The 23,173-nt window shown below is 44.6% G+C and overlaps 2 protein-coding genes across 3 annotated transcripts in view; one reads left to right on the top strand and one right to left on the bottom strand.

The window, feature by feature from the left end:
• The window catches only part of IL6R (interleukin 6 receptor), a 35,375-nt gene extending 32,654 nt beyond the window's left edge, over positions 1-2,721 (top strand). Inside the window, exons 7-10 of one of the 2 annotated variants that reach the window (XM_077260587.1) lie at positions 114-133; positions 210-270; positions 421-526; positions 690-2,721. In XM_077260587.1, the coding sequence (XP_077116702.1) occupies positions 114-133; positions 210-270; positions 421-526; positions 690-855 (353 nt within the window). In that variant the 3' untranslated portion in view covers positions 856-2,721. The remainder of the gene's footprint in view (positions 1-113; positions 134-209; positions 271-420; positions 527-689) is intronic. The other variant, XM_077260588.1, reaches the window with a different exon arrangement.
• A 296-nt stretch (positions 2,722-3,017) lies between these two features.
• Positions 3,018-22,526, bottom strand: SHE (Src homology 2 domain containing E). Its single transcript, XM_077260586.1, has 6 exons — positions 21,641-22,526; positions 21,176-21,302; positions 6,220-6,513; positions 4,665-4,815; positions 4,461-4,580; positions 3,018-3,428 (listed from the first exon to the last, which is right to left on the bottom strand). The coding sequence occupies exons 1-6, from the start codon at positions 22,064-22,066 to the stop codon at positions 3,245-3,247; spliced, it is 1,302 nt and encodes a 433-aa protein (XP_077116701.1). The 5' UTR covers positions 22,067-22,526; the 3' UTR covers positions 3,018-3,244.
• Between the last annotated feature and the right edge of the window lie 647 nt (positions 22,527-23,173).

The following is a 23,173-nucleotide window of genomic DNA, read 5'->3' as shown; positions in this document are numbered from 1 at the left end:
TATAGATTTATATGTCTTTAGCTCCCCATGGTGGCAACTTTTTCGGTCAGACAAGCAGAGCCCCCCCATCCTGATAATCGGGGACATTAATCCCCCCTTTATTCCTTCCACAGATGGAGCCACAACTACTCAGGTAAGTGTGACATCCGGCGAAGCAGGACCTTCCTGACGTCAAAGATCTGTCATTCTTATATGGCTTTCCTGATCAGGTACCCAGCAAGGAGCACACCCCGATACCCCAACAGACTGAGGAACCTGGAAATAATGAGAGTAAGTAAAGATGGCCAGTCATTGACCCCCTGGGGGGCACGATAATGACTCTGGGGGTGTGGGTTAATGATGCCAATATTTGGGGTAGTGGGTGATAATTGGGGTACAGATCTTCCTCAGTGTTTGGTGATGTTTGCACTTTCCTTACAGTTGGGGTGCCGGAGGCCCACGTTATGGGAGGGACCCCTAGATCTTGGATCGCCCCGTGTATCAGTCTCGCACTCGTCATTCTTTTCCTCCTCGCACTGTGGATCAGGTGAGCCCCTGACCTTCCTCCGTTCCTGTATCATTATACTGTATATGGGAGAAGCTCTGATATCAGTGTGACAATCTCTGGGGCCGCTGTTGGCAGACACATTGGTTGTCACCCGGACATATTTAAAGGGCCAGCGCACGGCAGTGACACTCTTCTCTTGCAGGTACCAGGAGATGAGGATGGTGAAGTTGCAATGCAGATTCCTGCGTTCTCTGGTCCAGTCCTCGTCTGTAGAGGACACGGTGCAGCCACCGACGGTGACTGAATCTCTGGTGTCCGTGCAGTCTTTGGTGGTGGTCCGTATTCCTCCATTACTGGAAGGAGAGTGAAGAAAACCAGGAGATGTCCAAAGTCATTACTGGAGATCAGCCTGGATGGTGGACCCATGAGAACACTGCGGACGGACGCCGCCACATGTGACTGTGCCACCAGTGTACACAGTGACAATGACCTGAGTGTCACCAGTAACAGTCAACATAGTGAACAGGAAGTGAGTGTTACCTGGAAATGACTCCCTCCAAACAGCTGAAACTATGTACAGGATGCTGATGTCGAGAATCGGAGTTGATCAGTGGGATTTTTGCAGTCAGGACTTTACAATTTCGGTGGAGTGGCCTTTTAAGAATGTGAAGTGTATGGGAGACAATCCTAGTGAAAAGGATATGCCTATTGGGGCCACTCCTTAGCGGAGTCTCACAGCTCACTGCTGGAGACTCAGGGCTCTCTGCGGATCTAGGGGCTCTCTGTGGGGTCTCAAGGTTTCAGTGCTCACTGCAGGTATAAGGGCTCTGTGCTTGGTATCAAGGTCTCGATGCTCGCTATGAGGTCTTGGGGGGAGGGTCTCAATGCTCACTGTGGGGTCTCTGTTAGGTCTCAAGGTCTCGATGCTCACTCGAGGTCTCAAGGTCTTAGTGCTTCCTGTGGGGTCTTCTGGGTCTCAAGGTTTCAATGCTCTGCGGGGTCTCAGGGCTCTCTCTTGGGTCTCAAGGTCTTGATGCTCACTGTTGGGTCTCTGCTAGGTCTCAAGGTCTTGAGGATTGCTGCAGGTCTCTGTGTTCTCAGGGGCTCTTTATTACCTGCATGTCTTGGGGAGGTTTGACTTTTTGTGGGGTCTCGTTCACAGGATTTTGTATGGTCTCAAAGTTACTTGACTGTCAGAGAAACAAATAAGGCTATGACCACCAGTCCAAAGATAATTGTATGTAAAGCAGGGTGGGACTAATAAGTTAAAATTTAACCTTTAATAGAGAATTCTTTAAAAAGTACGGATGAAAAATACCAAAACAAATGTACACTCAACAAAAACAAGAAGTGCAGGCCTAAATCAACTAATAACGGAAGACACAACCACAAACAAGTGCCTATATACACATAAATACAATATACAAGGAACAAACTCCTCCAAGTTCAACAAAGTTTATATGGCCATAAATCTACGCCATACATCGATCAAGTAGTCCTTATTGTAACCACTGATGCGGATGATGGGTGTCCGTACACGATGATAATGTAACACCCTATCTTTTTCTATATCTTCCCCTGATGAGTCTTTAAAACGAAACGCGTTGGGAAGCGTGAATCCTGGGGTAACATGATCTCATGGTGATCTACGTGGGGTAATGTATGGATTTAGTATTAATTGCCTCCGCCATGCATATGACACCAAGCTTTTAAGGATTACTCTCCCTCGACATGATTGACAAAGGACTATGAGGTGAGATTGTTCCTTTTTGCATCAGTGGTTACAATAAGGACTACTTGATCGATGTATGGCGTAGATTTATGGCCATATAAACTTTGTTGAACTTGGAGGAGTTTTTTCTATGTATATTGTATTTATGTGTATATAGGCACTTGTTTGTGGTTGTGTCTTCTGTTATTAGTTGATTTAGGCCTGCACTTCTTGTTTTTGTTGTGTCTTGAGTGTACATTTGTTTTGGTATTTTTCATCCATACTTTTTAAAGAATTCTCTATTAAAGGTTAAATTTTAACTTATTAGTCCCACCCTGCTTTACATACAATTACTTGACTGTCAGCAAGGTCTTGGGGGTGGTCACATATTAGCAGTGGGAATTTCTGGGGACTTTCGGTGGGGTTGGACTACCATTACACCCGATCAATCAAGTCGTTATTTCTGTCTGGAATTGTTGCTAGTGTCATGTTCATTGCTTTCCTGGAATAAAAATGGAAGGAGACAGTTCTCAAGTGTCTGTAACATCGCGGCCCAGTAGTGGCCAATCCTTCGGGGTAGGAAGAACAGTAAAGTCTCATGACCAAGTAAGAACTAGCAGTCGGCAATTGAAGGGGGTTCAGTCACACCCCACCTGTATTTGTATGTACCACGTCTTCTGCCTGATACCCAGCACCTCCATAGATCAGCTCTGACAACAATACACCACAGATCCCTCACTGCATAGTGGCTGTGATGAGTACTGCACCTTATCCTCACCACCTCCTCCTCCCCACATCACTACAACCATCCTCATCATTCCCACAAAATGTACAATGTCTTTATTAGTATACAGGTATAATACAAGCAGTTACATGGTGGATGCTCGCTGCCCTGCACAAAGACTCCGGGGGGCCACACGTCTAGCTCAGACTCTTAGCCAGGACTCCATTCCTCACCTCCTCTGTCCTTCCATCACTTACTTTACTTTCATCATATTTAGCAAAAAGCTGAAAAAAGGGGGCAGCCATTGCAGGAAGGGTTGCGGTCACGGGCCCCTCGGCACTGGATATAACAGGCTCATGTGTTCGGCCCCCTTGAAGGGCAGCTTCTGGCTGGAGTAGTAGTGGATGACCTCCGGGATGCTGCAGAAGACGCCGCTTGTCTGGTTCAAGGTGAATTTGTTGTCTTTGGTTTGGGCGACAATAATATGGACACACCCCTGGCTGGTCCTAGGAGGAAGCGGAGAAAGGGTCAATGTACCGACATACATCCCCCCTTGCACCCCCCTCCTGCTCTACACAGGACAAGGGTCCATCAGTGGGGCAAAGGCTGCCAGGACTCCAGACCTGCCAGCATACATGCACCCATGATGGATTGCTACAGTCAGGGCCCAGAGCCCCAGTCTTCATCTCCCTGGGGATGAGTGAATTTTAAAGGTATAGGGTCTAAATAAATTTCAGGTGACTTGCATGGGACCGGAATAATTTTAGCATCTGGAAACTGATTCTTTTAGGGCCCTAGTCTGGGATCTTAATAATTTTAGGGGACTGGCCTGGGGACTTATTAATTCTAGGGGTCTGTTCTTGAGAAATAATAATTTTAGTGGCCTGATCTTGGGGTCTAAATGATGTTTTGGGGTTTAGTTTGGGGCCTAATCATTTCAGCAGCCTAGTCTTAATTTGAGAATAATTTTAAAAAACAACTTGGCACTAAGGTAAATTGAAGATGAATAATTTAAAATTTTTATTATGAATCCTAAAGATGTAGTCTGTATTATAGACCTTTATCAGTGTACGATACCCATCGCTGGTTACAGGCCGGTAAGCGCTTGCCAGCCTGCACCTAGCGGTAGATACCGCAGTGTCACTATGCACTGATTTCTTATCTTATGCCTCGGAGTCTAAGAAGTTCGCACACTGATGAAGGTTTAATACAGTTTGGAACGTGTTTGCATCTTTGGGATTGATAATAATAATTTAAAATTATTCATCTTCAATTTACCTGAGTGCCAATTGTTTTTAAAATCAATCTCTAACTGGATTGGATCCTACTTGGGCACCAGATGGCAGAAGTGCCTTGGTTATATCATTGGATTGTCTTAATTTAAGGACTGGGGTCTTGACGACCCCTATATACAGTATAACAGTCTGAAGCTTTGGGTTGGGGGCCGTTATCTGCAGTATTGTAGAATTGATTGGTTCGCAGAAAAACTCCCATACGCAATAATTAGGGTTGGGGGTCTTGCCCCCGGATGTACTCACTTTAGGGCAATGGAGTATTTGCTGTTGCCGGATTCGCTGTTGCGCAGTAGATAGCTCGCCTCGCGGCATGACTGAAGCCGACTCTCCGCCTCTGCTCTCGTCACTGCTCCGTGATACCAACTGCGTCCACAAGAGGGAGCACGATATGTTAGAAACTGCGGGAAGAATCCAGAGAACCGGCCCCTGCGGAACGCCAGCACTCACCTCTGCTTCTCCAACGACAATGTAGGATCCACCTTCTCACTTGGATCCGGCTGCGATTGCTTCAGTACTTTTGCGGTCCAGCTCTTCTGGCGCTGGTGCAGCCGTCCAGCCTCCTCCTTCACATAGCTGTGCTCGCTGCCTTCAAACTGAACTGCATGAGAAGAACACAAGACGGGAGGGATGAGAGATGCAGCCATGTGGTCAATGCTCCCCTCACCTTGAACTGAACATGGCAGTGTGAGGAGCCTCACAGGGGAAGGGGGGCGTCAACTTCGCTCACCTCGGAGGAGGGGAGGGAAGGAACCAGCAGGGATCGGCTCTCTGGTGCCACCACTTGCCTCAGGTCAGTGAGGAAACTGCACCGAGGGCAAATAGTCACCAGAAAGGCTTCCGTTATAGGTACAAGTTAGTGAGGCGCTCCCAGTGAGGGGGGATATATATCACCAGTCCAGCCTGGGGATATATATCTAAACCTCCTGGCCGTCAGTGCCAGAGTTCCTCACTAAACAGTACGGAATTCTGGCACCAGTTCCTCATTTAAAATAAGCCTTGTCTGACAGCAGGCTTATACCGGGTCAGGAACCAACCCTGGGGTAGTGTATAATAACCAACAGAACGTGGGGATTCGTGGATCGAGATAAAAGAGCAGTCCAAGATTAATTTTATATTTAATAGCCGAGGACGCACACTAGAAAATACAGCTATACATACAAGAGCAAATATATACAGTCAGGAGTGTAGTACAAGGACAGGGTATAGATAGGTTACAATTACCGTGTTATGTAGCATGTGACCACAGGGAGGCGCTGATGGATCACAGGCCCAAATCTTAGTTACAGGCTTTCCGGGCTGCATCAGCAAAGGTATCCTCAGGCCATCAGAAAAACCCCGTCCAAAATGAGGGGCTGCCTTATATCTCCTAGGCTGCTACCTCAGACATCTGCTCCCACCCCTGGGCGGTGCAGCCTCTCTCCTCCCATGTCTGAGAATATGATTTTCTGCCTAGAACTGTGGCTGGCCCATAACTTTGCGCCCAAAGCTCTGAATGGGTAGGCTGTACCGCCACTGGATTTTATCTGCGCACAGAGACTAAATATGACTACTGTATGTAATTACTGTTAGCTATGCTTTATAACTCCATAATCCAGAGTGCTACAGGTGGCTAACTAATTTGGGCGAGTGGGAAAAGGAACACCGATTCGGAATATGTGCTCGGTTTATCTTAGAGATATTGCATTCTGCTATTATAGCTAATTTTCCAGATTCCATACCTCAGTCTGCTGTGACTTCTTGTACTATGTGCTTAGTCATACAAAGAGGTTCAGGTTGCTATAGCTGCTGAAGAGTTCACACCCTTGTGTTAAGAGCTTCAAAAAGCTTGAGTTAATTAAAGGTAAACATTGCATGCCATTTTATGGCCTTGGGGGATGCCAAGGGAGGGGGCACATTTCAGGAGTGGAGAGACATTTACTTTGTCCCTCACAGGCAGCTATTAATTTATTGACACACTGTGACAAACCATCAGCTTTGTGAGGACTGGGGGGGTGGCGCTTACCAGAGAGCGCTCTCACGATGTGCTCCTTCTTCCATTCCCACGGCTGCTCATACTCCTCCGCAGGACGCTCGTCGTTCTCTGGTCGCTGTCCATCCGGAGGTCGCTGCTTCTGCTCCTCCACATTGAACTCTGACTCAGGGGGCTCATATGGCGTATCGTACAGCTGGGGGGGTTTCGCCAGGAGCTCCTGCGATCCTTGCCGCTTTTCATCAGTCTTCCCTTCGTTCTGGGAGCCAAACTCCATCAGGAGGAGCTCAGTGATCAGCTGATCCCTGGATCCCCGCCGCCGGATCTCTGAAATGTAAAAGGGAAGAATTATAGGGGGGCACCTAAACAATGTAAAAAGGGAGAGTGTAATACCCTATGCAGCCAGTAGGCAGAGCCGTGTGCTCTATTCATGTCCTCAATCACCCGGATCTTATGGGATCTATTATAAGAAGCTATTGTAAGAAGGAAGATGCTGTAGAGTGAGAAGCCAGATGGGTTCTCCCCGGCCGCCTCGGCCCATTCTCCTGCCCCCTGCTACATAGTCTGGATTGTCTTGGTGCCATGACAACAGAGCCCATCCTGTTTGCCGCCACTGCATCCTTCCTTTGGAGCAGAACCGCTAGCCATCGGAAGCTGTCCTGAGAGGCAGGAAACGGCCGGGGAAGTCACACCCAGCCACGCAGAGTTTGGAAAATACCTTTAAAGAACAGTCTGGGATCATGGAAAGAAGCAGGGGTTCATGTAAACACATGGTCAGGCACCCCATAAATTACACAGCGGTAACTAAAAACTGGAGTTTCCTCCTGCAGACAGCGATAGAGCGCAGAGACTGGAGGATACAAGTGCCCCCGAAGGGATGGATATGAATGGGTTAATGTTTATTTCCATCCTGACAGCTGGTTTATTTAATCAGTTTACTACTTGGACAGAGGCACATGGGACAAAGTGTCTGACAGCAGCACAAACAGGGCGAGAAAGTAATACCACAGTTGTAATATATCATTATATGTGAGGAGCGGTGATGTCACTGCTGTAATATATCAGTATATGTGAGGAGCGGTGATGTCACTGCTGTAATATATCATTATATGTGAGGAGCGGTGATGTCACTGCTGTAATATATCATTATATGTGAGGAGCGGTGATGTCACTGCTGTAATATATCATTATATGTGAGGAGCGGTGATGTCACTGCTGTAATATATCATTATATGTGAGGAGCGGTGATGTCACTGCTGTAATATATCATTATATGTGAGGAGTGGTGATATCACTGCTGTAATATATCATTATATGTGGGGAGCGGTGATGTCACTGCTGTAATATATCATTATATGTAGGGAGTGGTGATGTCACTGCTGTAGTATATCATTATATGTGGGGAGCGGTGATGTCACTGCTGTAATATATCAGTATATGTGAGGAGCGGTGATGTCACTGCTGTAATATATCATTATATGTGAGGAGCGGTGATGTCACTGCTGTAATATATCATTATATGTGGGGAGCGGTGATGTCACTGCTGTAATATATCATTATATGTGAGGAGGGGTGATGTCACTGCTGTAATATATCATTATATGTGAGGAGCGGTGATGTCACTGCTGTAATATATCATTATATATGGGGAGCAGTGATGTCACTGCTGTAATATATCATTATATGTGGGGAGCGGTGATGTCACTGCTGTAATATATCATTATATGTGGGGAGCGGTGATGTCACTGCTGTAATATATCATTATATGTGAGGAGCGGTGATGTCACTGCTGTAATATATCATTATATGTGAGGAGCGGAGATGTCACTGCTGTAATATATCATTATATGTGAGGAGCGGTGATGTCACTGCTGTAATATATCATTATATGTGAGGAGCGGTGATGTCACTGCTGTAATATATCATTATATGTGAGGAGCGGTGATGTCACTGCTGTAATATATCATTATATGTGAGGAGCGGTGATGTCACTGCTGTAATATATCATTATATGTGAGGAGCGGTGATGTCACTGCTGTAATATATCATTATATGTGAGGTGCGGTGATGTCACTGCTGTAATATATCATTATATGTGAGGAGCGGTGATGTCACTGCTGTAATATATCATTATATGTGGGGAGCGGTGATGTCACTGCTGTAATATATCATTATATGTGAGGAGCGGTGATGTCACTACTGTAATATATCATTATATGTGAGGAGCGGTGATGTCACTGCTGTAATATATCATTATATGTGAGGTGCGGTGATGTCACTGCTGTAATATATCATTATATGTGAGGAGCGGTGATGTCACTGCTGTAATATATCATTATATGTGAGGAGCGGTGATGTCACTGCTGTAATATATCATTATATGTGAGGAGCGGTGATGTCACTGCTGTAATATATCATTATATGTGAGGAGCGGTGATGTCACTGCTGTAATATATCATTATATGTGAGGAGCGGTGATGTCACTGCTGTAATATATCATTATATGTGAGGAGCGGTGATGTCACTGCTGTAATATATCATTATATGTGGGGAGCGGTGATGTCACTGCTGTAATATATCATTATATGTGGGGAGCGGTGATGTCACTGCTGTAATATATCATTATATGTGAGGAGCGGTGATGTCACTGCTGTAATATATCATTATATGTGAGGATCGGTGATGTCACTGCTGTAATATATAATTATATGTGAGGAGCGGTGATGTCACTGCTGTAATATATCATTATATGTGGGGAGAGGTGATGTCACTGCTGTAATATATCATTATATGTGGGGAGCGGTGATGTCACTGCTGTAATATATCATTATATGTGAGGAGCGGTGATGTCACTGCTGTAATATATCATTATATGTGGGGAGCGGTGATGTCACTGCTGTAATATATCATTATATGTGAGGAGCGGTGATGTCACTGCTGTAATATATCATTATATGTGAGGATCGGTGATGTCACTGCTGTAATATATAATTATATGTGAGGAGCGGTGATGTCACTGCTGTAATATATCATTATATGTGGGGAGAGGTGATGTCACTGCTGTAATATATCATTATATGTGAGGAGCGGTGATGTCTGCTGTAATATATCATTATATGTGGGGAGCGGTGATGTCACTACTGTAATATATCATTATATGTGGGGAGCGGTGATGTCACTGCTGTAATATATCATATGTGAGGAGCGGTGATGTCACTGCTGTAGTATATCATTATATGTGGGGAGCGGTGATGTCACTGCTGTAATATATCATTATATGTGGGGAGTGGTGATGTCACTGCTGTAATATATCATTATATGTGGGGAGCGGTGATGTCACTGCTGTAATATATCATTATATGTGGGGAGCGGTGATGTCACTGCTGTAATATATCATTATATGTGAGGAGCAGTGATGTCACTGCTGTAATATATCATATGTGGGGAGAGGTGATGTCACTGCTGTAATATATCATTATATGTGGGGAGCGGTGATGTCACTGCTGTAATATATCATTATATGTGAGGAGCGGTGATGTCACTGCTGTAATATATCATATGTGAGGAGCGGTGATGTCACTGCTGTAATATATCATTATATGTGAGGAGCGGTGATGTCACTGCTGTAATATATCATTATATGTGAGGAGCGGTGATGTCACTGCTGTAATATATCATTATATGTGAGGAGCGGTGATGTCACTGCTGTAATATATCATAATTATATGTGGGGAGCGGTGATGTCACTGCTGTAATATATCATTATATGTGAGGAGCGGTGATGTCACTGCTGTAATATATCATTATATGTGAGGAGCGGTGATGTCACTGCTGTAATATATCATTATATGTGGGGAGCGGTGATGTTACTGCTGTAATATATCATTATATGTGAGGAGTGGTGATGTCACTGCTGTAATATATCATTATATGTGGGGAGCGGTGATATCACTGCTGTAATATATCATTATATGTGAGGAGTGGTGATGTCACTGCTGTAATATGTCATTATATGTGGGGAACGGTGATGTCACTGCTGTAATATATCATTATATGTGGAGAACGGTGATGTCACTGCTGTATTATATCATTATATGTGGAAAGCGGTGATGTCACTGCTGTAATATATCATTATATGAGGAGCGGTGATGTCACTGCTGTAATATATCATTATATGTGGGGAGCGGTGATGTCACTGCTGTAATATATCATTATATGTAGGGAGTGGTGATGTCACTGCTGTAATATATCATTATATGTGGGGAGCGGTGATGTCACTGCTGTAATATATCATTATATGTGAGGAGCGGTGATGTCACTGCTGTAATATATCATATGTGGGGAGTGGTGATGTCACTGCTGTAATATATCATTATATATGAGAAGCGGTGATGTCACTGCTGTAATATATCATTATATGTGGAGAGCGGTGATGTCACTGCTGTATTATATCATTATATGTGGAAAGCGGTGATGTCACTGCTGTAATATATCATTATATGAGGAGCGGTGATGTCACTGCTGTAATATATCATTATATGTGGGGAGCGGTGATGTCACTGCTGTAATATATCATTATATGTAGGGAGTGGTGATGTCACTGCTGTAATATATCATTATATGTGGGGAGCGGTGATGTCACTGCTGTAATATATCATTATATGTGAGGAGCGGTGATGTCACTGCCGTAATATATCATTATATGTGAGGAGCGGTGATGTCACTGCTGTAATATATTATTATATGTGAGGAGCGGTGATGTCTCTGCTGTAATATATCATTATATGTGGGGAGCGGTGATGTCACTACTGTAATATATCATTATATGTGAGGAGCGGTGATGTCACTGCTGTAATATATCATTATATGTGGGGAGCGGTGATGTCACTGCTGTAATATATCATTATATGTGAGGAGCGGTGATGTCACTGCTGTAATGTAGCATTATATGTGAGGAGTGGTGATGTCACTGCTGTAATATATCATATGTGGGGAGCGGTGATGTCACTGCTGTAATATATCATTATATGTGGGGAGCGGTGATGTCACTGCTGTAATATATCATTATATGTGGGGAGCGGTGATGTCACTGCTGTAATATATCATTATATGTGAGGAGCGGTGATGTCACTGCTGTAATATATCATTATATGTAGGGAGTGGTGATGTCACTGCTGTAGTATATCATTATATGTGGGGAGCGGTGATGTCACTGCTGTAATATATCATTATATGTGGGGAGCGGTGATGTCACTGCTGTAATATATCATTATATGTGAGGAGCGGTGATGTCACTGCTGTAATATATCATTATATGTGAGGAGTGGTGATGTCACTGCTGTAATATAGCATTATATGTGGGGAGCGGTGATGTCACTGCTGTAATATATCATTATATGTGAGGAGCGGTGATGTCACTGCTGTAATATATCATTATATGTGGGGAGCGGTGATGTCACTGCTGTAATATATCATTATATGTGAGGAGCGGTGATGTCACTGCTGTAATATATCATTATATGTGGGGAGCGGTGATGTCACTGCTGTAATATATCATTATATGTGAGGAGCGGTGATGTCACTGATGTAATATATCATTATATGTGAGGAGTAATGATGTCACTGCTGTAATATATCATTATATGTGGGGAGCGGTGATGTCACTGCTGTAATATATCATTATATGTGAGGAGCAGTGATGTCACTGCTGTAATATATCATTATATGTGACGAGCGGTGATGTCACTGCTGTAATATATCATTATATGTGAGGAGCGGTGATGTCACTGCGGTAATATATCATTATATGTGAAGAGCGGTGATGTCACTGCTGTAATATATCATTATATGTGAGGAGCGGTGATGTCACTGCTGTAATATATCATTATATGTGAGGAGCGGTGATGTCACTGCTGTAATATATCATTATATGTGAGGAGCGGTGATGTCACTGCTGTAATATATCATATGTGAGGAGCGGTGATGTCACTGCTGTAATATATCATTATATGTGAGGAGCTGTGATGTCACTGCTGTAATATATCATTATATGTGAGGAGCGGTGATGTCACTGCTGTAATATATCATTATATGTGGGGAGCGGTGATGTCACTGCTGTAATATATCATTATATGTGAGGAGCGGTGATGTCACTGCTGTAATATATCATTATATGTGAGGAGCGGTGATATCGCTTCTGTAATATATCATTATATGTGGGGAGCGGTGATGTCACTGCTGTAATATATAATTATATGTGAGGAGCGGTGATGTCACTGCTGTAATATATCATTATATGTGGGGAGCGGTGATGTCACTGCTGTAATATATCATTATATGTGAGGAGCGGTGATGTCACTGCTGTAATATATCATTATATGTGAGGAGCGGTGATGTCACTGCTGTAATATGTCATTATATGTGGTGAGCGGTGATGTCACTGCTGTAATATATCATTATATGTGGGGAGCGGTGATGTCACTGCTGTAATATATCATTATATGTGAGGAGCGGTGATGTCACTGCTGTAATATATCATATGTGAGGAGCGGTGATGTCACTGCTGTAATATATCATATGTGAGGAGCGGAGATGTCACTGCTGTAATATATCATTATATGTGAGGAGCGGAGATGTCACTGCTGTAATATATCATTATATGTGAGGAGCGGTGATGTCACTGCTGTAATATATTATATGTGAGGAGCGGTGATGTCACTGCTGTAATATATCATATGTGAGGAGCGGTGATGTCACTGCTGTAATATATCATTATATGTGAGGAGCGGTGATGTCACTGCTGTAATATATCATAATATGTGAGGAGCGGTGATGTCACTGCTGTAATATATCATTACATGTGAGGAGCGGTGATGTCACTGCTGTAATATATCATTATATGTAGGGAGCGGTGATGTCACTGCTGTAATATATCAATATATGTGGGGAGCGGTGATGTCACTGCTGTAATATATCATTATACCTGAGGAGCGGTGATGTCACTGCTGTAATATATCATTATATGTGGGGAGCGGTGATGTCACTGCTGTAATATATCATTATATGTGGGGAGCGGTGATGTCACTGCTGTAATATATCATTACATGTGAGGAGCGGTGATGTCACTGCTGTAATATATCATTATATGTGAGGAGCGGAGATGTCACTGCTGTAATATATCATTATATGTGAGGAGCGGTGATGTCACTGCTGTAATATATCATTATATGTGAGGAGCGGTGATGTCACTGCTGTAATATATCATTATATGTGGGGAGCGGTGATGTCACTGCTGTAATATATCATTATATGTGGGGAGCGGTGATGTCACTGCTGTAATATATCATTATATGTGAGGTGCGGTGATGTCACTGCTGTAATATATCATTATATGTGAGGAGCGGTGATGTCACTGCTGTAATATATCATTATATGTGGGGAGCGGTGATGTCACTGCTGTAATATATCATTATATGTGAGGTGCGGTGATGTCACTGCTGTAATATATCATTATATGTGAGGAGCGGTGATGTCACTGCTGTAATATATCATTATATGTGGGGAGCGGTGATGTCACTGCTGTAATATATCATTATATGTGAGGTGCGGTGATGTCACTGCTATATAAGGGTATATGGGGTATCTAGATAGAGATAGCACCTCTGGTGGAGTGCTTGCCGTGTCCTTTTTGGACAGCTCTTCCATCTTTGGTCCTCGTCTGATGCTCAACTCCCACCTGTACCTCCAAGTAGCTGCTAGCATGCGGCAGCGAGTACACCCCGGAACACCGCCTCGGCAGGTGGGCCAAACCAGTTGAGGGTAGCTGTTGGTTTCTTTGAGACCTACGGTGATTTTCAAGGGTTTGCCTACCCTTGCATGTGAAGACTGGATATGGCAGACTGTGCGGAAGAAACCAAGATTCAACGGACAGACAAGCGATTCCCAGCACAGCGTTGTGGAGCGCTGAGAGGGCACAGCGAGGCACATATAGGACACTGCTGGCCATCCACTGCACCCTGACCTATCTCCAGTTGTCTCGCCTAGTTCTTGCCACTGGGGCTCGATAGGTACGGGCGAGAGAGTGAGGTTGACGACTGCGCAACTCTTCCTCATTTTAATCCAAGTCAAGCGCAAGTCATGACTTCAACCACTGCGTATCAAAAGTCCTGTGACGATGGGAGAGTGGCAAAGCAGCAGGTGTGGAGTCACTGGAAGCTGTAGTCACGAACCTGCACGCAGGCGGCCCAGGCCATATGGTCGCTCTCCACTGGACCGAAGCAGCAGTGGAGTTCGGCAGCCTCCTGGGTGTCTGAGCAGTCCTGTTCAGGATCACTCTGCTCACCTCAATTGAGTACAGGGCTAGAAAAGGTGCCTCAAACATAGTCTGCTTCATTTCACCTGGCCAGCCTACCACAGCTGGCGGGTTTCCCATACAGCGGTCGACACACAATAAAGAAAAAGAAAATGATGGTACTCAACCTTGGCACATGGAAAGTGAGAACTCTGCTGGGTAATACCAAGGTAGACAGACCAGGGAGAAGAACGGCATTGGTTGCTCGGGAGCTAGCTCGTTACAAGGTTGATCTAGCAGCTCTCAGCGAAACACACCTGGCAGACAAGGGTCAATTGACAGAGCATAGTGGTGGATATACATTCTTCTTGAGTGGTCGAGGCAGCACTGAAAAACGAGAAGCAGGCGTGGGATTTGCTATCAAAACTCATCTTGCTCGTAAACTTACCAGGCTTCCGGAGGGCATCAACGACCGTCTGATGACATTTCAGCTCCCACTTACAAACAAGAAACACGCGACTCTGATCAGTGCCTATGCTCCCACGATGACTAATCCGGATGACATTAAAGATAAGTTCTACGATGAACTTGACACACTTATTTCAGCAATCCCACAGTCAGACAAGCTCATTATACTTGGAGACTTTAGTGCCAGAGTGGGAACAGACCATCAAAACTGGGAAGGGGTCATTGGGAGACACGGCACTGGCAAGTGTAACAGTAATGGCTTGCTGCTCCTCAAGATGTGTACCACACATGACCTTGTCATCACCAACACTTTATTCCGCTTACCCACATGCAAGAAGACATCATGGATGCACCCACGCTCAAGGCATTGGCATCTCATTGATTACATCATTGCCAGGAAAAGGGATGAGATGGACTTTAGAGTGACGAGGGCCATGTGCGGTGCAGACAGCTGGACTGACCATCGCCTCATTGTGTCTAAGTGCAGGCTCCGCATCCTGCCTGCGAGGAGACCCCAAGGGCAGAAAACGACAAAGAGGCTGAATATCTATAAGCTGCAAAATAAAAGAACTGCAAGGGAATTTGCCAATGACCTTCATGGCAGACTGTTAAATATACTGCAGGCAGAGGAGATTGGCGTTGAGGGACAGTGGACAATTCTGAGAGATGCTGTTTATAATACTGCTCTGGAGCATCTAGGATCAGCAGCCAGAAATAATCAAGACTGGTTCGATGAAAACGACGAGGAAATAAAGACACTCCTAGAAGAGAAACATCAGCGTACAAGGTGTATCAAAATGACCCCACATCGTTAGCTAAGAAAGGTGCCTTTAATAACATAAAAAGAAAGGTACAGATCAAGCTGCGCGAGATGCAGGATATCTGGTTTAGCAAGAAGGCCGACGAAATTCAGGGCTATGCAGATATCCATGAGCAGAAACGCTTCTACGATGCGCTCAAAGCTGTATATGGACCCCAGTCATCAAGCTCTTCATCTCTGCTTAACGCAGATGGAACTAAGCTGCTGACAGAAAAGAAACAAATTCTGGAACGGTGGGCTGAGCACTTTAATAATATTCTTAATCGCCCTGCCAATATCAATGATGAGGCTATTGCTCGCCTGCCCCAGGTAGAAATCAACAAGGAGCTTGATGTTCTTCCAAGTGGAGATGAAGTCAGGAAAACAGTAAAACAACTTTCTTGTGGAAAAGCACCCGGAAATGATGCTATACCTGCTGAGGTATATAAAGCTGGCGCCCTGTTCTGATGCAAATGGTGACCAAACTATTCCAATATATGTGGACAAAGGAACAGGTTCCACAACAGATGAAAGATGCCAGCATAATTCACACATACAAGAGGAAAGGTAATCGCCAATCTTGTGACAACCATCGAGGCATCTCCCTTCTGTCCACTGCAGGCAAGATATTGGCTCATCTCTTGCTCAACCGCCTTTTACATCACCTTGAGCAAGGACTATTACCCGAAAGCCAGTGTGGTTTCCGTGCTAAACGTGGAACAGTAGATATGGTCTTTTCAGCATGTCAACTTCAGGAAAAGTGCCAGGAGCAACACCGTGACCTTTATGTAACTTTTGTTGATTTGACCAAGGCTTTCGACACAGTCAGTAGAGACGGCCTGTGGAAGATCATGGCAAAATTCGGCTGCCTGAGCAAGTTCATCTCAGTCATCCGGCAGTTCATGATGGCATGATGGTGAAGGTTCTGAATGATGGAGACGTATCTGAGGCTTTCCCAGTAACAAACGGCGTAAAACAAGGCTGTGTGCTTGCTCCAACCCTGTTCAGTATGCTGTTCTCTGCAATGTTAAGTGATGCCTTTAACAACTGTGAAGATGGAATCCAGGTTAGGTACAGGACTGATGGCAAGCTATTCAATCCGAAACACCTGAAGGCGGTTACGAAAGTGCATGAGACTGTTATCCGTGAATTATTATTTGCTGATGACTGTGCACTTAACGCTAGCACGGAACAGCAGATGCAGCATGAAATGGACTGTTTTTCGCAAGCTTGCGACAGTTTTGGTCTCGAGATCAACATTAGAAAAACCGAAGTCATGTATCAATCGGTTCCAGGAAAACTGTACAAGGAGCCACGTATCACGGTGAAGGAGCAAAACCTCAAAGCAGTCGATAACTTCACCTACTTAGGCAGCACACTTTCCCGTGGAGTAACCATAGACGCTGAGGTTAATAACAGAATCGCCAATGCCAGTGCTGCCTTCGGGAGACTGCGTAAGAACGTCTGGGAACGAAGGGGACTCAGCCTTACCACCAAGCTGAAGGTCTACTGCGCGGTGGTCCTCACCACACTTCTCTATGCTAGCGAGACCTGGACAGTGTACAGCCGGCATGCTAAACAGCTTAATCATTTCCACATGAGTTGCCTCCGCAGACTCCTCCACATCAGGTGGCAAGACAATGTCCCGGACACGGCAATTCTGGAACAAACTGGGCTCTGCAGCGTTTACACTCTCCTGCTATAAGTCCAAGCCAGGTGGGCTGGACACGTGGTTAGAATGCCTGACAGCCGACTACCGAAACAACTGCTGTACGGAGAACTGTGCCAAGGAAAGCGAGCAGCTGGGGGGGCAGAAGAAGCGCTATAAAGACTGCCTTAAGGTGTCTCTCAAAAACCTGGAGGTCAACACACTGAATGGGAAGAGCTTGCCCTGGATCGTCCAGGTTGGCGGGGCAGGATCACCTCAGGAGCACGTGCAGCTGAAGATAGGAAAATCTTTGACGCAAAAAGAAAGCGCGCTGTACGCAAGGCACAAGTGGAATCTGGTGTACTGACCACATCTGCTTCCTTATGTCAAGTATGTGAGCGAACCTTCAGGGCCCGGATTGGACTCATCAGCCACCTCCGGACCCATAAAAACTAATTTTTTTCTAACCCTGAAGTCATGGTCATCTTCGAAAACAAAGGACGAACATCATATCATTATACGTGGGGAGCAGTGATGTCACTGCTGTAATACATCATTATATGTGGGGAGCGGTGATGTCACTGCTGTAATATATCATTATATGTGAGGAGCGGTGATGTCACTGCTGTAATATATCATTATATGTGGGGAGCGGTGATGTCACTGCTGTAATATATCATTATATGTGGGGAGCGGTGATGTCACTGCTGTAATATATCATTATATGTGAGGAGCGGTGATGTCACTGCTGTAATATATCATTATATGTGAGGAGCGGTGATGTCACTGCTGTAATATATCATTATATATGGGGAGCAGTGATGTCACTGCTGTAATATATCATTACATGTGAGGAGCGGTGATGTCACTGCTGTAATATATCATTATATGTGAGGAGCGGTGATGTCACTGCTGTAATATATCATGTGGGGAGCAGTGATGTCACTGCTGTAATATATCATTACATGTGAGGAGCGGTGATGTCACTACTGTAATATATCATTATATGTGAGGAGCGGTGATGTCACTGCTGTAATATAGCATTATATGTGAGGAGCGGTGATGTCACTGCTGTAATATATCATTATATGTGAGGAGCGGTGATGTCACTGCTGTAATATATCATTATATGTGAGGAGCGGTGATGTCACTACTGTAATATAGCATTATATGTGAGGAGCGGTGATGTCACTGCTGTAATATATCATTATATGTGAGGAGCGGTGATGTCACTGCTGTAATATATCATTATATGTGGGGAGTGGTGATGTCACTGCTGTAATATATCATTATATGTGCGGAGCGGTGATGTCACTGCTGTAATATATCATTATATGGGAGGAGTGGTGATGTCACTTCTGTAATATATCATATGTGGGGAGCCGTGATGTATACAAGCATATTAATGGAAAGTTGAGTGGAAGGAAAAAGTGTGGTAGAAAAAGGTGCACAAGCAACCGGGATAACTGCAGCCTTGAAAGGATTGTTAAGAAAAAGCCATTTCAAAATTTGGGGGATATTCACAAGTAGTGGACTCCTGCTGGAGTCATTCCTTCCAGAGCCACCACACACAGACGTATCCAGGACATGGGCTACAAGTGTCGCATTCCTTGTGTCAAGCCACTCATGACCAACAGACAATGCCAGAAGCCTCTTACCTTGGCCAAGGAGAAAAAGAACTGGACTGTTGCTCAGTGGTCCAAGGTGTTGTTTTCAGATAAAAGTAAATTTTGCATTTCATTTGGAAATCAAGGTCCCAGAGTCTGGAGGAAGAGTGGAGAGGCCACAATCCAAGCTGCTTGAAGTTTAATGCGAAGTTTCCACAATAAGTGATGGTTTGGGGAGCCATGTCATCTGCTGGTATAGGTCCACTGTGTTTTATCAAGACCAAAGTCAGTGCAGCCGTCTACCGGGAAAGTTTAGAGCACTTCATGCTTCCCTCTGCTGACAGCTTTTTGGAGATGGAAATGTCATTCTCCAGCAGGACTTGGCACCTGTCCACACTGCCAAAAGTACCAATACCTGGTTTATAAACAACAGTATCACTGTGCTTGATTGGCCAGCAAACTTGCCTAACCTGAACCCCATAGAAAATCTATGGGGTATTGTGAAGAGGAAGATGAGAGACACCAGACCCAACAATGCAGACGAGCTGATGGCTGCTATCAAAGCAACCTGGGCTTCCATAACACCTCAGCAGTGCCACAGGCTGATCACCTCCATGTCACGAAGAAATGATGCAGTAATTGATACAAAAGGAGCCCCGACCAAGTATTGAGTGCATTTACTGAACATACATTTCAGTAGACCAACATTTCGGATTTTAAAATCATTTTTCAAGCTGGTGTTATAAAGTATTCTAATTTACTGAGATAATGACTTTTGAGCTTTCATTGGCTGTAAGCCATAATCATCAACATTAACAGAAATAAACACATGAAAGAGATCACTCTGTTTGTAATGAATATATGAGTTTCAATTTTTGTATTGAAGAACTGAAATAAATTAACTTTTTAAAGATATATACTAATTTTGTGAGAAGCATCTGTATCATATGTGCGGAGCGGTGATATCACTGCTGTAATATATCATTTATGTGAGGAGCGGTGATGTCACTGCTGTAATATATCATTATATGTGAGGAGCGGTGATGTCACTGCTGTAATATATCATTACATGTGAGGAGCGGTTATGTCACTGCTGTAATATATCATTATATGTGAGGAGCGGTGATGTCACTGCTGTAATATATCATTATATGTGGGGAGCGGTGATGTCACTGCTGTAATATATCATTATATGTGAGGAGCGGTGATGTCACTGCTGTAATATATCATTATATGTGAGGAGCGGTGATGTCACTGCTGTAATATATCATTATATGTGGGGAGCAGTGATGTCACTGCTGTAATATATCATCATATGTGAGAAGCGGTGATGTCACTGCTGTAATATATCATTATATGTGAGGAGCGGTGATGTCACTGCTGTAATATATCATTATATGTGAGGAGCGGTGATGTCACTGCTGTAATATATCATTATATGTGGGGAGCGGTGATGTCACTGCTGTAATATATCATTATATGTGGGGAGTGGTGATGTCACTGCTGTAATATATTATTATATGTGAGGAGCTGTGATGTCACTGCTGTAATATATCATTATATATGAGGAGCGGTGATGTCACTGCTGTAATATATCATTATATGTGAGGAGCGGTGATGTCACTGCTGTAATATATCATATGTGAGGATCGGTGATATCACTGCTGTAATATATCATTATATGTGAGGAGCGGTGATGTCACTGCTGTAATATGTCATTATATGTGAGGAGCGGTGATGTCACTGCTGTAATATATCATATGTGAGGAGTGGTGATGTCACTGCTGTAATATATCATTTATGTGAGGAGCGGTGATGTCACTGCTGTAATATATCATTATATGTGGGGAGCGGTGATGTCACTGTTGTAATATATCATTATATGTGAGGAACGGTGATGTCACTGCTGTAATATATCATTATATGTGAGGAGCGGTGATGTCACTGCTGTAATATATCATTATATGTGAGGAGCAGTGATGTCACTGCTGTAATATATCATTATATGTGAGGAGCGGTGATGTCACTGCTGTAATATATCATTATATGTGGGGAGCGGTGATGTCACTGCTGTAATATATCATTATATGTGTAGAGAGCTGATGTCAGTGCTGTAATATCTCACTAAGTAATGGAAGATATATTCTCCTCGGTGATGCTATGGTGACGTCACTCACCGGTTATCATCTGCTGGGCGTCATATGGCTCCATGTACCCATCATTTTCGCCTACCCTCTCTGCGTCCCGTTGCTCTTTAGTCAGCTTGGCGTCGTACGGATCGGCATAATCCTCTAATATAATGATCTGCATGGTGAATGGATATAAAGACAACTATCAGTGTCGCTGAAAACATGAGACTGATGCCGACCGGCCTGTAATCAGTCCGGGCAGAGTCTAAAAGAACGGCACATTTTTATGAAATCTTGCTGACAACTCGTAAGTAATACTATTGTAATTGGCACCCTAAAAACCCACATGTCCTAGGGCCATTTTGCTCCCAAGTTTATTGGCTTATAATGACCAGCCGGGTTGGTGGTGTGAGGCCATTATACACTGTGACCACTTGGGGCAATGCTCCATACACTGAGGTGTATCGGGAAATATTCACAGTATGCATGGACAATACCATGTCGCCCACTTACCGTGTCCTCCTTGACCCCTTTCTCTTGGTCTTGTCCAGGTTCCTCCACATCTGGTAGATTCTTTCCATTCTTCTCTTGCAGGCTCGGGTCCACCTTAATCAGGCGATTGATGTATGCACTGTGTCCTTTAGGAGCCCGAAGGATTCCTGCCTCGTCCCTTGAGTTTTTGCGACTCTTGCCCTGCAGAAAGCTCTGAATGCCTTCTCTGGACAGTCTGGTAACATCTTTGCCCCCTTTGCCCTGCCCATCAGATGAAGAGTTCTTTCGGTTCTTTACAAAGGAACTTTGGGAACTGGCAGGATCTGGGCAGGAGTTTTTGCGGGATGCTCCAACTTTCGGGAGGGTTCGGGCTCCTGGAAGGCCGGGCTTGGCTCGGTCCGAGACAGTCTTCAATGACAGGGGGAGATCCTTGAACCACTTGGCCATGATGGGGTACACACTGCAAGGAATATTCCTATGACACGAGGGCCACAGGGGCCCCAAATAAAGGGCTTGCACTATCCAGGTGTGCCCAGGATCCAGTGACTTATGCCCACTTTGCCGGCCTCCACCGCTGCCAGGGTCTCCAAAGTTGCTTTTAAGCTTGGTTGAAGGTCTCTCAGGGGTCGCTCCTGACCCAGCTCTGTCCTCGTACTGGCTGGCTGACCACTGGTGTGGTTCGCTGATGGTATAGTGATTGTTTTCCGGGTCTTTCTTGGAAAAGTATGTGGTCCAGGCTGATGCGTTTCGTGGATCAGGTCTACAGAAGCTCTGGAGGTCTTCTCAGGGTCTGCACTCACTGGCAGCTCTGGACGAGGGCAGCCTGGCAGTCTGGGACCATCACTCGTAGCGACGTGAACAATGGTGGGGGCAGAGGTCTGGGGGCTCTGGAAGCTGATATGTGACTGAATACAAGTCACAGTCACGTCAGACATCCCACAGAAAACAGTCTCTCCCAAGGGAAGGAAGTGCGTTTCCTCCATGTTTCAATGGAAGGCGGGGACTAGACAGCTCAGAAATGGTCCTGTGAGGTGGACAGCAGATATACAGCAGCCTCTGTATATCACTGCCCCCAATATGTCATACTGTTCCCGTATATCGCTGCCCCCACGTTATAGTGCCCTATATATGACTGCCCCATGTACATCATAGTACCATATATATAATTGCCCCCATATCATTGCCACCATATGTCATAGTGCCCTCGTATATCACGTCCCCCATATATCATAGCGCCCCTTTATATCACTACCCCCATATGTTATTGTGCTTCTGCATATCTCTGCATCCCATATATGTCATAGTGCCCCATATATCGCTGCCTCCGAAATATGACATTGCCCCATATATCATTGTTCCCAAATGTCTCAGTGTCATCGTATATATCTCTGCTCCCCACATATGTCATAGTGCCCTCATATATCACTACCCCCATATATTCAATAGTCCCCCTGTATATCATTGCCCCCATATGTCAGTGTCCTTGTGTATATCTCTGCTCTTCATATATGTCATAGTGCCCTCATATATATCACTGCCCCCATATGTCATAGT

Source organism: Ranitomeya variabilis, chromosome 1 (assembly GCF_051348905.1).
Source record: "Ranitomeya variabilis isolate aRanVar5 chromosome 1, aRanVar5.hap1, whole genome shotgun sequence".
Classification (NCBI taxonomy): Eukaryota; Metazoa; Chordata; class Amphibia; order Anura; family Dendrobatidae; genus Ranitomeya; species Ranitomeya variabilis.
This window is presented reverse-complemented; position numbering and strand designations above follow the sequence as displayed.

What these genes read in the sequence shown, in the direction of transcription:
- SHE (XM_077260586.1), bottom strand. Translation starts at nt 22,066, where the DNA reads ATGGCCAAGTGGTTCAAGGATCTCCCCCTGTCATTGAAGACTGTCTCG. An exon ending in AAGGGGTCAAGGAGGACACG is followed by an intron (nt 21,303 to 21,640) that starts GTAAGTGGGCGA and finishes TTCACCATGCAG; the next exon opens with ATCATTATATTAGAGGATTA. An exon ending in CGCCCAGCAGATGATAACCG is followed by an intron (nt 6,514 to 21,175) that starts GTGAGTGACGTC and finishes TTTACATTTCAG; the next exon opens with AGATCCGGCGGCGGGGATCC.